This window comes from Colobus angolensis, unplaced genomic scaffold, assembly GCF_000951035.1.
Source record: "Colobus angolensis palliatus isolate OR3802 unplaced genomic scaffold, Cang.pa_1.0 Scaffold20, whole genome shotgun sequence".
In the NCBI taxonomy this organism is placed as follows: Eukaryota; Metazoa; Chordata; class Mammalia; order Primates; family Cercopithecidae; genus Colobus; species Colobus angolensis.
In genome coordinates this window covers 2,131,808-2,146,070 of record NW_012115155.1, presented here as the reverse complement: position 1 = coordinate 2,146,070, position 14,263 = coordinate 2,131,808, and the positions used below count along the sequence as shown (strand labels likewise).

The 14,263-nt window shown below is 36.6% G+C and overlaps 1 protein-coding gene across 2 annotated transcripts in view; it reads right to left on the bottom strand.

The window, feature by feature from the left end:
- The window catches only part of PTPN4 (protein tyrosine phosphatase, non-receptor type 4 (megakaryocyte)), a 230,060-nt gene that overhangs the window by 18,184 nt on the left and 197,613 nt on the right, over positions 1-14,263 (bottom strand). For both annotated transcript variants that reach the window (XM_011941633.1, XM_011941634.1), the window contains 7 exons: positions 12,509-12,668; positions 11,442-11,525; positions 11,292-11,348; positions 5,636-5,792; positions 2,128-2,294; positions 859-949; positions 717-778 (listed from right to left, as the gene is read on the bottom strand). In XM_011941633.1, the coding sequence (XP_011797023.1) occupies positions 717-778; positions 859-949; positions 2,128-2,294; positions 5,636-5,792; positions 11,292-11,348; positions 11,442-11,525; positions 12,509-12,668 (778 nt within the window). The remainder of the gene's footprint in view (positions 1-716; positions 779-858; positions 950-2,127; positions 2,295-5,635; positions 5,793-11,291; positions 11,349-11,441; positions 11,526-12,508; positions 12,669-14,263) is intronic.

The window sequence follows — 14,263 nt, the reverse complement described above, 5'->3', positions numbered from 1 at the left end:
AAAAAAAGAAAAAAAAATGCCTCTTTACAATGACATATTCTAGACCAGTGGTCCCCAACCTTTTTGGCACCAGGGACCGGTTTCTTGGAAGACAATTTTTCCATGGAGTGGGGTTGGGAGGGTGGGAGGTGGGGATGGTTACAGGATGAAACTGTTCCAGCATAGATCATCAGGCATTAGATTTTCACAATGAACATGCAATCTAGATCTCTCACATGTGCAGTTCACAATAGGGTTCACACTCCTATGAGAATCTAATGCCACCACTGATCCGACAGCAGATGGAGTTCAGGTGGTAATGTCTGCCCACCACTCACCTCCTGCCATGTGGCCTGGTACCTGATACGCCATGTATGATTACTGGTCCATGGCCCAGGGGCTGGGGGCTCCTGTTCTAGACAGTTGACCCGACCACCCATTCATTGGATAGTCTGTTTTATCTCCAATGATTTAAAAGACCACCTCTACCATAAACAAAATTCTAGTATTTATCTCAGTTTATTTATGAACTGGACTATTCCATTCCACTGCTCTACCTGTGTATTAATACACAAGTACCAAAATATTTTATTTAATATTACTTCAATAATATTTTTCATATCTGAAAGTTTTAATATTCTACCCAGGTTAGGATTTCAACAAAAAGAAAATAACCTCAAAGTTTATAGTGGCTCCTATTTTTCCAAATGGCAAAGGCATAATAAAAATAAACTTACATTTATATAGTTCGCATTGATGTAGTCTTCATTACCTTTTAAAATGACCCGTGTGGCATCATCTAAAAAATTTAAAAGAAATAATGTTTTAGTAAAGTTATATTTAAAAGATTAAATTTAACAGAGACAATAAGATACTTACAAGGCGAAATATCTCTGTATCTATTTTTGGAAATATTCTGAGGTAATTTGGCACAAGACATTGTCATTCCAGGTTTTTTCCGATAAAGTTGCTAAAAGAAAAAAAAGGGGACAATTCCAACAAAAGCCATAAACAATTTCTGTTTTGTTTTCCAGACTTGTTTCTATACTAACAGGAAACAGGTTTTTTTCCCTTTGAATAGGTCATCTATACAACGATATATCATAGGCTAGTAGAGTACTGAACCAGATTTGCAAAGCTGAATTCTTCAATTTCTAACATAAAGTATGTGTTATATTTTGAAAAGCGGTAAAACTAGTGAAACCAATTCTGCTTAGAGCAGGAGCACCTGAAGTTATGAGTAGCAAATCTGCAGAAAACATTTAACTTTCATTTAGTTTGGAGGTGTTTACAGTATATGAACTAAGAACTTCTGAATAAAAACTAACAGACATATCCTAAATGTTTTATAATTAAACATTTACCTATAACATACATGGCAGAGCAACAATTATTAATGATGGTCATTTCTAAAAACACATTGAAAACTATCCAGGGAGCCTAGCATGGCTGTGCATGCCTGTAATTCCAGTTACTTGAGAGGCTGAGGCCAGAGGACTGTTTGGACATAGGAATTTGAGATCAGCCTAGGCTACACAGTGAGAGGCTGCTTCTCAAAAAACAAAACAAAACAAAAAAATTCGGGTTTACTATTTTAAACAAATTAGGTTCATAGAGTCTGAATAAAACATTTCCAAATCCACTGGGTGGCTGTGGGTCAAATGCGTATTACAAGCACTGAAGAAGCATTCTAGTTCGTTGGATATAATGATCTGTCTGAAGGTTTTGTTTTTCCCAGTTTTCAAGATTGCACTGACAAAAAATAAACAGAGATTAAATATGACAAGGTATAAACTTCAAAAACAAAAGTTATTTTCCTTTAGCTCAGGATTTTAAAGTCTATAATAGCCTATCCTCATCTGCCACTTTTCAAAAAAACAGCTATTTACAGAAAAAAATTCAGTTTGACGACATATGTATAAAATTTCCTTATCCCTCTTTTTAAAAGATATTCTATTTATATAACCATAGCTAGTATTTTGGGAGCAATTTTCAAAACTTGGCATTTTAGAACTCTTTATGTCAAACATTTCTCAGAATATCATTTTAGTTTAGAAATTATAATGCATAGATTAGGCACTTAAGAAACTATGAAACTAGTTAGAAAATATCAGCAAAATGCCTTTAATATATAATGATATTACTTACATCAAACTGTGTCAGGACTGTTCCAGTGATAAGCCCCTCAGCTAGCTGGATCATTGACTCCCGCAGGGAGTGGTCATCCTGATGCACACTATCTAGGGGGGCTTTCTCAGGAATATACTGGAAATCTGGCTCATTTTCTAGCTTTTCTTCCACTACATCATATACAGCTAAAAAAAAAAAAAAGAAAAATCAAACCAATCCCAAAACACATGGAAATCTTAATGAATTCACATGATAGGAATTTACCAGATACACTGTATAATGTTTTGTTCAAAAAATAATTCATTTATGAAGAATTACAACAGATCTGAGTCTGGCGTCACTGTGCGGGGGGACAGAAGGTAGTTGTGGAGTTGAAGGGCTTTGCTGTACCTTTGGAGGGAAGAGGGGTTCTTGGCTACATTGCTGAAAATATCTACAACTTGAAGAGACAATAAGAAAGAGAAGAGCTGCTGAGAAGCACCTGTCAATATACCTGCTCTTAATTTCTAGGGGACCTAGGGCAAGAGTACAAATAGAGACCTATACACCATATGTTTAAGTTACAAAAAACTTGAACACAGTGCTAAACAAAATATGCTTCATCCTCTTTCGGTGATGTATCTACAAAACCACCTGGGAGGCCAGAATTCAAATGAGAATTCTAGGCCAGAATTCATGGTCATGGTAATGTGAGGAGATTTAGACCCCAGATCCTAGGCCTGTATTCCACCGTTACCCACTCTCAGTCCCATTTTTTAACACAGGGGTTTATAAACACACATGTGAAGATCCCAGCCCACAAGCAAGATATATCTATACCTCTCCCTCCACAAACTGTAGCCTCTTAGCCACCTGCTGGGCTAGGATACACATACCATGTGAACCAGCATTGAGAGAATGCATGTGTGGAAAATACCCACGAAGATCGAGAGAGGCTCAGGGTTATCTGGACCCAGAACTGAGGTTTGAAAAGAGTGGCACAGAAAGGGAAGGGAGGGCCGGGCGCGGTGGCTCAAGCCTGTAATCCCAGCACTTTGGGAGGCCGAGACGGGCGGATCACAAGGTCAGGAGATCGAGACCATCCTGGCTAACACGGTGAAACCCCGTCTCTACTAAAAAATACAAAAAACTAGCCGGGCGTGGTGGTGGGCGTCTGTAGTCCCAGCTACTTGGGAGGCTGAGGCAGGAGAATGGCGTAAACCCGGGAGGCGGAGCTTGCAGTGAGCTGAGATCCGGCCACTGCACTCCAGCCTGGGCGACAGAGCGAGACTCTGTCTCAAAAAAAAAAAAAAAAAAAAGAAAGGGAAGGGAGGTTATAGCTTGCATGTCCTTTTGGTCCTATAAAATTATGACTCCATTGGGAGAAGAAAGAGAGCCAAAGCGGGGCCTTCTAAAATATGGAGCCAAGGTAGGGGCCTCTTTTACCCTTGCCTAAGAGATCTGGTTCCTCCTTGAATATCTATACTTTTTTTTTAGAAAAATAAATTTCTGAAATGAAGAATGAAAGGACAAAAAGGTATGACAACATTCTGCCTAAGAAGAAATAAGAATTAAAGGGGAAAAGATCAGAAAAACAAAAATATATTCTTGGCAAACATAGTTTAAATTTTAATTATATGATACTTTAAGAATGGAAAAGATAGACCCACACTGAAAGTAGATGCAGGTTCTGCTCTGTATTTTGACTACGAAACAATTTAGAAAGAAATTTTGCAAGAAGTAGACCCTGGTGGGTTCCTCTCCTACTTTAAAGCAAAAGGATGAGATCTGGGATTGTAAAAATGCTGGGTCTTTGTCATCATATGGATTTTTGTTCATATTCTGGCTCTGTACCATCATGAATCTGTGAGCAGGTAACTGAATGTCTTGGTGTCAAAGTATCTTCAACTCTAGAATGCAGATAATTCATCTATCTCATTGGATGTCTATGAGGATTAAGTAAAAACATACAAAAGAGCCTAGGTACACAGAAAGCTTTTAATAAGTATTAGCTAGTACTATTGAGTTCTTTAGGATCTATTATCAAGAGAAAACAGAAAACAATAAAGAAAAAAAATGTTATGCCTGGTTTAAAATTTAAGTAGCTGTATGTGACAGAAAACACCTAATGACTCACCTAAGTATGAGGTCTAAATGAACAAGTTCCTTGAAAAGTCAAAATAGAATGTTCTGTTGAAGTCCTTTTAATCTTCCTAGAAAGCCAATTCTAGACCATGAATGGAAAAGAACACAAAGTGGAGAAGATAAAGTGAAAACGCCTATTTGTGAACAAGAGGCAAAAAGAGGATTTTTTATTTTTTGTTTATAAAAAAGAAATGTCCTTGCAAAATTTTGCAGGGTTGGGTGTGGTGGTGACAAGTAGAATTCGAGTGATATTTTACTTTTCTATGGTACATATTCAACAAGTGGTAATATGGCATTAACAATAATTATTCTGTGGCTAAAATAATGATTAATAGTAAATTGTACAGAACAAAACCAGAAGAAGATGTCTAATTCTGGGATATTAGACATATAAAACTTTTTTCTTAGAGCAGACTGATAAAGTGCTGAGGGAACTCTAAACAATGCCATATGAACACTGGCTGAAGACTCTAGGACTGTTAAACTAGAGAAAGGGAGGAGGGTTTCTGGTAAAATTAGCTATTGTCAAAAATCTGAAGGAAGGGGGGTTAAACTTATAATGCATAGCACAAAGTGATAGAATTAGGAGCAGGATTGAAGAAAGACGGACTTTTAGTTCAATTTATAGTTTGAGCTATCCAAAGATGGAATGACCTGTTTCAGGAGCCAGACAGTACTCTATCTATATTGGTAGAATGTTCTTGAGGTTGTTGTGGAGGAAAGTTATGCAATTAACCAAAGAGCTAGAGCTTATGGCGTTCAAGGTTTCTCCAAACCTGGAATTCCATGACTATGACTTAACAAGTCAGCTGTCCAGATTGGGAGATGACATGATTAGGCTAGTAGACATCATATACTGAAAACAAAGGCAGTATTTTAAGAACACTTTATAGCTTGTTATGGCATTTTCTAAAAGTGGAACAGAGTTCAAATTTACTCATTCATTCAACTAGTATTTATTGAGTACTAGTACTACAACTACTACAATTTAGGGGAAATGGGAAGTCATTGTAGCTATGGTAGTCAGGGGAGAAAGCCCTTCTAAAGATAGTATCTGAGCAGAAACCTGAATGAAGTATAGGTATAAGTCAAAACAAAATCAAAAAGAGTATGTTAGCAGAGGGAACAGCAAGGATAAAAACCCTAATAAGTAGATTAGATTGGAACATCTGAGGAACTGCAAGAAAGCTAGTGTAGAATAGAGGAAAGCAAGCAAGGCTGAGTGGGAGCAAGGGGTGGGGGTCAAAGAACTTGAATTCTGCTCCACGTGTCAATGAAAGCCACTGTGCTTTGAGCAGGAAACTTAGGTGACTTATGTTTTATGTCAGAAATCTGGTTGCTGTGTTCAGTAATGAACAGTAATAAATTATGATAAATATCTGGTACTACACAGAGTACTCACCATTAGGTCGAACGAGAAGCATGAGTTCCCCAGAATGTCTCTCACAACTAGCTTTAATAAACAGCACAACCTGATCATGAGTGTGTTCTGCAATGTCCCGACCATTGATCAGCACAACTTGGTCCCCTTCATTCAATCTAGGGACACAGAGGTCAGCCTGTAATATAATATAGATAAGTTTTCAGAATGGCATGCAACTTTGTGAAAGGAGAGGACAGGAATTTATTTTTATAGACCCGATAGCAAGAGAACTAAACTACATATAGAAAAGCATCTATTCATTTATTCATCTATTTAAAAAATGTAGAAATCTAGCTTTGCCAGAGAGAGAGTATTTTCGTTCCTTCTTCATTCAACAATTTCTTTCCTGATGACCTACTATGTGCCTAGACATACAAATAAGACTGATGATTTCCAGGTACATACACACAAGTAGCTTTAGCTTTACACTGTCTAGATACATACAAACTTCAGTCACCATGATTTAATTAAATAACACCAGTTCCCCAACAATACGATTCAAACTTTAGTTACCACAGTGTATTTACTGTGAATAACTGTAAAAAGCACAAACTTTGCTGCTAGCTTCAATACAAAAATCACTACATAAATAATACACACACATCATAATCAGTGGCCAGTCACATCAGTTCTTCCAAAGTTTGATGGTCATCTGTTTTCAGTTCAAGTGCAGACAGGAAAGCGTGTAGTTGGGCTGCCTCCCAGTCTCCCAGAGAAAAGCCCATATTAAAATGAATAACCGGCCGGGCGCGGTGGCTCAAGCCTGTAATCCCAGCACTTTGGGAGGCCGAGACGGGCGGATCACGAGGTCAGGAGATCGAGACCATCCTGGCTAACACTGTGAAACCCCGTTTCTACTAAAAAATACAAAAAACTAGCCGGGCGTGGTGGTGGGCGCCTGTAGTCCCAGCTACCCGGGAGTCTGAGGCAGGAGAATGGCGGGAACCCGGGAGGCGGAGCTTGCAGTGAGCTGAGATCCGGCCACTGCACTCCAGTCTGGGCGACAGAGCGAGACTCCGCCTCAAAAAAAAAAAAAAAAAAAAAGAATAGCCTAAACCTAAAGAGGGAATTGATCACAAAAGATGAAAGTGCAGCAAAGTGAATAATGCTGGAGGTGAAGTTTGAATTGACCATAAATAGGGTTAGAGAACCAATAGATGACCATGGGAATGTTAACACTGGTGTTGTTCAAGAGACTCTAGATATGTAGCCAAAGGAACTTCTGGAGATATTTCACATCGAAAGTTCAAAGGACAAAGTGTTGAAAGCATGTCAAGTAGACAGTATTACGACAATTTGGCAAGGCAAGAAGTGAAGCTCATTTGGTATTCTAAGCTGTACCACAGGGAGGAGGCAAGCACCATTTAAACTACTCATGATGAGTTTTCACAAGAAAATAAAACATTTAAATTCTCAGTGTTTCTAATGTTTTGAATTACAGGATACAAAATCCCATATTAGCTTTACTATTTTTTTCATTTCCTTTTACCTTTATAAGAGACAGTAAAGGAAATTCTTAATGTTTTGACAACAGATTTAAAGGTCTTGGGAACAACTATAATTTTTCCCATTAATCATCAAGATCCTGCACGATTTCATCTTGCATGGTCACTTTTATAGTCTTGCACCATAGTGCAAAGTGAGAAGACAAACAGCAATTAAGGTAAAAGAGACAAAAGAAATAGAAATATGGACAACATGTTCTGGGAACATAGCAATGAAAACATATGACAGTGAAGATTGAAGAATGATAGGCCAGCTTGAGAAGGAACTGATGGGGTTGGATCTTACAAAAAAGGGAACCGCTTGTGGTAAAGGCATGAAGAAATAAAAGCACAACTACTGAAATTCATTATCAACACAAAGTCAATAAAATCCAATAACAATTGTCATTAGTGGAAAAAACACTGGTCTAGAAGTTACTCTGCTACTTCTGACATGTGTGATCTTAGACATCTGAAGTTCTGAAAAGACATCTGAAAAGGAAAAGTTCTGATTATTTCTTAGAGTTGTTGTGAAGATAAAGATAATTCAACCCAAAGCTTTAAAATCTGGAATGTTCAAATTTAGAGTTATGCTCATTCTCTCAAGTTGCTTTTTTGTCTACTTATGTAGTGAAGTAGATGACAGACATTCATATACTCCCTCTGTGCACTAGCAGTCTGATGCTTTTGTATACCAATTAGTTCCAAGTTTTTGTAGATGTCTTTGAGATACCTGAAGTGTAGTGAATTGGGAGCCAACGGTACTGGGGAAAATGTAATTATGGGCTATAGCAGACAGAGCTTTCCCTCACATTATTTTGTGCATAGTATAGTTGGCAGAAAAAAAGAGGTGGTCTGTGTGTTAAAGAGGATAGCTATGAATCTCTTACTGTATCCATTATCACTAAAGGGAACTCTCATAGTTAATATGCCTTTTGTCAGATATGTTACAATTTTTAATTTGCATTTCATTCCGATCTGACAAGTCTAAATTAACTGTGTGTATATATACACACATACAGAGCAAGACCCTGTCTTGTTTGAGGGTCTTGCTGTGTGTGTGTGTGTGTGTGTGTGTGTATTTCAGACAGGGTCGTGCTATATATTTGAGACAGGGTCTTGGTCTGTTGCTTAGGCTGGAGTGTAGTGGTGTGATCACAGCTCACTGCAGCCTTTATCTCCTGGGCTCAAGTGATCCTCCCACTTCAGCCACTGGAGTAGCTGGCATCACAGGCACGTACCACCATATCTAGCCAATTTTAAAGTATTTTTTTGTAGAAACAAGGTTTCACGATGTTGCCCAGGGTAGTCTTCAACTCCTGAGCTCAAGCAATCCTCCCACCTTAGCCTCCCAAAGTGCTAAGATTATAGGTATGATCTTCACACCTGGCCAATAATGTTAAAATGAGTTTTGTTGGAGCAACAGCTTTTGGCTAAGATTATCAAACAGAAGGAGAATCATAACTTTAATTGGGAGTTATTTTATCCATTTCAGAAGATGTCCAATATAAAAAATGACAATAAAATATTTGAACTCCATAAATATGTACAACTATTACGTATTCATAAAAAAACAGAAATCTTTTCCTTTTCCCCTGATTGCCTAAACTGTGGTTTCCAATTAAAAGGTTGTGGTGGTCTCTAAATTAATAAAATAATACAAAAATAATAAATTCCCATTGTTTTAATTTTTTTCCCCAATAGAATGACTACGTTTTAATTTGTTCTAAATTTCAGCCAATATTTATGGAACATAGTTCTACATGGCAAAAGGGAAAAATTACCAACAATATGTACAGACTAAAAAGAGAACTTAAGTCTTAGAATTCTGTTTGGAAATGAATATATCTATAGAATATTCTGTGAAACCTTGACCTAACTGAAAACTATCCATATTCATTGCTCAGAAAAATGAATACTTTTTTAATGCATGTGAGTCACTGACTATTACAACTGTCATGTAAATAAAGAAATGTGTATTATACTTTCTAAGAGCAATATATACTCATTGTCATGATCCAGACAATCAAAAAAATGCAGAATACCTGTAATTCCATTACCCACATTAAACACTGGTAATTTTTTAAAGCATGTTTCCAGAATTTTTCTATGTATGTAATATTTTAACAAACTGGTTCAAACATATATGTGAAATTATAACATTTATTTTTCCATAATGCCATCTTATGGATATATTTCCATATTTATATAGAGTTACATTATCATCTCAATAGACACAAAGCACCATATAATTTGTTTCCCCAACCTTAACGATGAACATTTTGGTTATTTTTCATTTTAAACTGTTAGAAACCATACTATAATTAACATCCTTGTATAAGTATTCTTTGTTCCCTAGCCACATTTGATTATTTTTCCACTTTAAACTGTTATAAACCATACAGTTAACATCCTTATATAAGTTTTCTTTGTTCCCTAGTCACACTTGATTATTTTTCCACTTTAAACTGTTATAAACCATACAGTTAATATCCTTGTGTAAGTACTCTTTGTTCCCTAGTCGAATTATTTCATTAGGGGAAATTCCTAAATGTGAAATTGTCAGGCCAAAAGATATACAACTGCTTTAAGTCTTAAATTTTTGTTTTTAGCAAAGTTATAAATCACACCATTAAAAGATTTGACTAGGTATGTAAGATTGTTAAGAAACTATTTGTGTTCCTCCCTACCACCTCCCCATCTCTAAAAGTGTTGTTTCAACACTTTAGATATATCTTTCTGTATTTACCTCTGCATCTCTAACATCTCTCTATTGTTATTCTTTTCTGTTTTAGATATTATCTATTACCTTGCTACATGATAGATGATAATTCATCAATCCTTCATCCCTTCATCTGCAGTCCCAATCATATTCATATTTCCCATCAAATATATATAAAATAAATAATTTTGGATTATCTCTACCATCTTTGTCCCCATCTTTTACATACATATTAATAGCATGTCCCCAGAAGTCATTTTATACATTATATCCCTGGTCTCGTCCCCCAGTCACAACAGACTTTTTTCAAGTGAGGAAATATGATCCATGCCGGGTCTATTAAGGGTTTACTTCCCAGGAGTTTATAATTTAGACTGCGAGGTCACTGTGGGCTACTGAGCTGGTAATAAACAAACCTGGAAGTTATTAGTAGTCATATCCTACTACATGGATTGAGGATCACAATAGCAGTAGGTAGTTAAACAATTTCTATTTAGTGGAGACTTAGGAGTCACAATCGTGTGTGTGTGTGTGTGTGTGTGTGTGGTAGTGGTGTTACAAAACTCTGCTTGAAGCTGCTACTAAGTACACTGTTTTTACTTAGACTGGAGTGTTTATCTGGAGTGGCTTGAGAGGTAGGCTGCTTCAATGTACAAATTCATTTGCACTGAGAGGAATCAAACAATCACATAAAAATAAACAGATGAAAAGTAGAAAGTCTTGATGATTTTAAAAGTTTTTTGTAGAGGTATGATTGCATTCATGCTCTTTAGTTTTGTGTGACACCTCAATAGCTATCTGACATATTTATATTTAAATAAGCTATTCTGTGTTTATGCTCATGCCAGGGGTATTCCAGGAGTACCCTGTTATTTTAGCAAAAAACAAGGTCCTTAAAAACCAGAACCAAAACCACATAACATGATATCTTTGATCAATCTCAATTGTGATTTTCAAACCAACTTTGAGGTTGCTGCAAAGCATCAAAAAAAGCATAGCTGGCCTCTTTCTCTCAGGCTGCTGGTTCTTGTAGTATCACTTCCATTTAAAGTAAAATTTTAAAGGCGCGCACAGGCAAGTATAATGTACTTAAACTACTCTAATAAAAAATAAACAAGCAAACAAAACCCCTCACAAAACTATACCTCTGTCTATATTTTGTTTTTTAAGGGGGTTATTTTGATAGACTCTGTTAATGCTTTAGAAGCACTGAAAGTCATAAATAGCTTCTTTATAAAAACAGGGATTTTAAAAACTTACAGAGAACAGGTAAAAACTAACTTCCCAGCAACTTAAAGAGATTCAGCCAACATTTGACACTTAATAAAAGAAATGATGAAATTCCTTCCTTTATTTAAACTAATAAGAATTATAAAATAAGTACATATTCTTGAAAACAGGATTTATTTGAAACATTTAGATAACTCACAGGTGTTCCTGGTGCTACTCGAGACACAATCACAGGCATCTTCTGATCATATCCTCCCTTAAAAAGAGAGTAAGTAAAATGTTAGTCAAATATTACCAAAATAAGAACATCTTAATTTAAAAACTGAGTATAAAATAAATTCCAGATTACCTTTACATTGAATCCAAACCTTCCATTTTCATCAGGTTTCATTCTGATTAGGACAAGGTTATCATGTGGAATACCACCATTAGGCTTAAAAAGACAAAATTAAATAATCTGTAATTTTCTTCACTTAAAATCTATTCTTCAGTTATATAGGAAGCATACTTTTTGTATGCTTATATTACATATAGTTTGTAAAAAATCATAATTCTAGTAAAAATTTTAGTTCAGAAAAGTAAATTCTTTGACTAATAACTTGCAGTTAGCCCAACCAGATATGCCCTCTCATACATTCTTGCCAGCACAGGCTGGACTATTAAGTGACAGGACGTGCAGAGGCCATGTCTGTCTTTATTAATTGCTATATCCGTAGAACCTGGTTGATAGCAAGCCAGGTTCATATGTATGAGTACACAGAGGGTGCTCATAAATGTTACATGAATTCAAATGATATTTTCTCTGCTTGATATATGTGATTTTAAAAAACAGCTTTATTGAGATATAATTCACATATAATTCACCCATTTAAAGTGTATATTTCCATAATCTTTACTCTTGTCACAGAGGTGTACAAACGTCACTATTATCTAATTTTAGATCTTGTATCCATTAGCAGTCGTTCCCCATTTCCCCACCTGCCATCCTCCAAAGCCTAGTCAACCACAAATCTACTTACTGTCTCTTGATAGATCTGACTATTTTGGATATTTCACGTATATGAAATCATACAACATATGGCTATTTGTCCTGGGCTTCTTTCATTTAGTATGTTCTATGCTTGCTCTTTGAAGGAAAAAAATCTGACTAGTTCTTATCAGAGATGATCTCTTCTAGGAATCTTCCCTTAACCCCAAAGCTTATTTAATTATATACTCTGTGCACTCCATGGTCACTTCTAATTATAGAACTTATATCGAGTTACATCATGGCACAATTCATGACCAAAGAATATGATGAAAAAGAGAAGGTACTATAATACAACTTACAACTAAAAAATGCCACAGTACAAAAGAAATTTCTTTAGGATTTTAAAAATCCAAAGAAAAATGAGAATATCTGAAGAAGCTACTTACAGTGGGCTTTTCAGGAGAAGATGGAATATCAAATGTTTCATTAATATGACTTTCTAGATCTTGTTGCGAATGTGAATAATGAATTTGGTTCCAACTGTTTTTCTTTGATTGTTTGGGTGGTAAAGCTGGAGGCTTCCCATCTTCAGAAGTCTCTTGTGATCTAGACAATAAGACAAATTTGGAAGCTGTTTCAAAACTTTTTTAAAAGTTAGGGTCAAGAAACCCACATATTTACAATGTCTAGTAGGAGACACGCTCTAAATATCATATTTATTTGGAAGTGCCACTTTTTAATGAAAATTTTCCTAACTTTGAAGTAATAAATCTAATTTCCTACTTTATCATATTTATAAACAATTATATAATAAAATATATTTTAAAGGTATTCCTGTGAAGATACCTATTAATCCGTTATAACAAAGTAAACATCTTTCCAAAAAAAATGGTTTAAGGTTTTCAGAGGAGTCATGGGTAGCCAGGAATAAGGGAGGCAAGAAAATCCAGAACTGATAATTGGGCAGTTCCACAGATAAAGTAACTATTCCAGTCCAAATAGCTTAAGAGATTGGCCTAATCTTTTTAGAAATAAAATATGATTCATGGAAGTATTGAATTTAATGATGTGGTAAGGATTGGAAATCTGAGTAAGAGTGCTGAGATCATCACCAGAGACAAAACTGGTTGAGATATTGTCAGAACATACGATTTAAGGTGAGAAAACTCAATCCAATTAACATTAGAGAGCATAACCCTCAATTTGTGGCAACAGGAATTGATAAAAAGAGCTAGATATGATAAAGGTAACTTCAGGGCAGAAACTCTAGCTTTTAACAAGCATAATATGTATAAAAACATTACTTGTGGCCGGGTGCGGTGGCTCACGCCTGTAACCCCAGCACTTTGGGAGGCCAAGGTGGCCGGATCACAAGGTCAGGAGATCGAGACCATCCTGGCTAACACGGTGAAACCCCCTCTTTACTAAAAATACAAAACAGCCAGGAGTGGTGGCGGGTGCCTGTAGTCCCAGCTACCGGGATGCTGAGGCAGGAGAATGGCATGAACCTGGGAGGCGGAGCTTGCAGTGAGCTGAGATCGCACCACTGCACTCTAGCCTGGGCGACAGAGGGAAACTCCGTTTCAAACAAAACAAAACAAAACATTACTTGTGAGCTTTCCACAAAGGCCAAAAGTGGAAACTTGTGGTTCAACTTGTGTCTTAAGAAGTATGCATCCACGAAAGTTGTGGATTTGGGAGAAGTAAAATATTAAATAGGTAAGGGGAAAATTGTTCTTGATAAGAACACTGACCACTCTTGGCGTTATTATCTGATAAAATTACTGTCTTATTGCCTAAGGACAGGTACAAGAGTGATGACAGCTACTGTGTCAATTCACATGACTGCTGGTGTGGCACTGAAGCACACACTTTACACCTAGTATCTGCTCTTCTGTTGACTGACAAGACACCTAACATCCAAGCTATAAGGTCTGGAGATAGGCAAAATGTATTAGATGATATTATCATTAAAAAAAAAAGTTCTTCTTCCCCCCACTGACATTAGGCCTGGCCATGTGACTTGCTTTGGCCAATGACATGTGGGTAGAAGTGGAATGTGTAACTTTTGAAAGGAAGCTTTAAAAAACAACTCAAGGGCCAGGTGCGGGGGTCACACCTGTAATCCCAGCACTTTGGGAGGCCGAGGTGGGCAAATCACGAGGTCAGGAGATCGAGACTATCCTGTCTCACACGGTGAA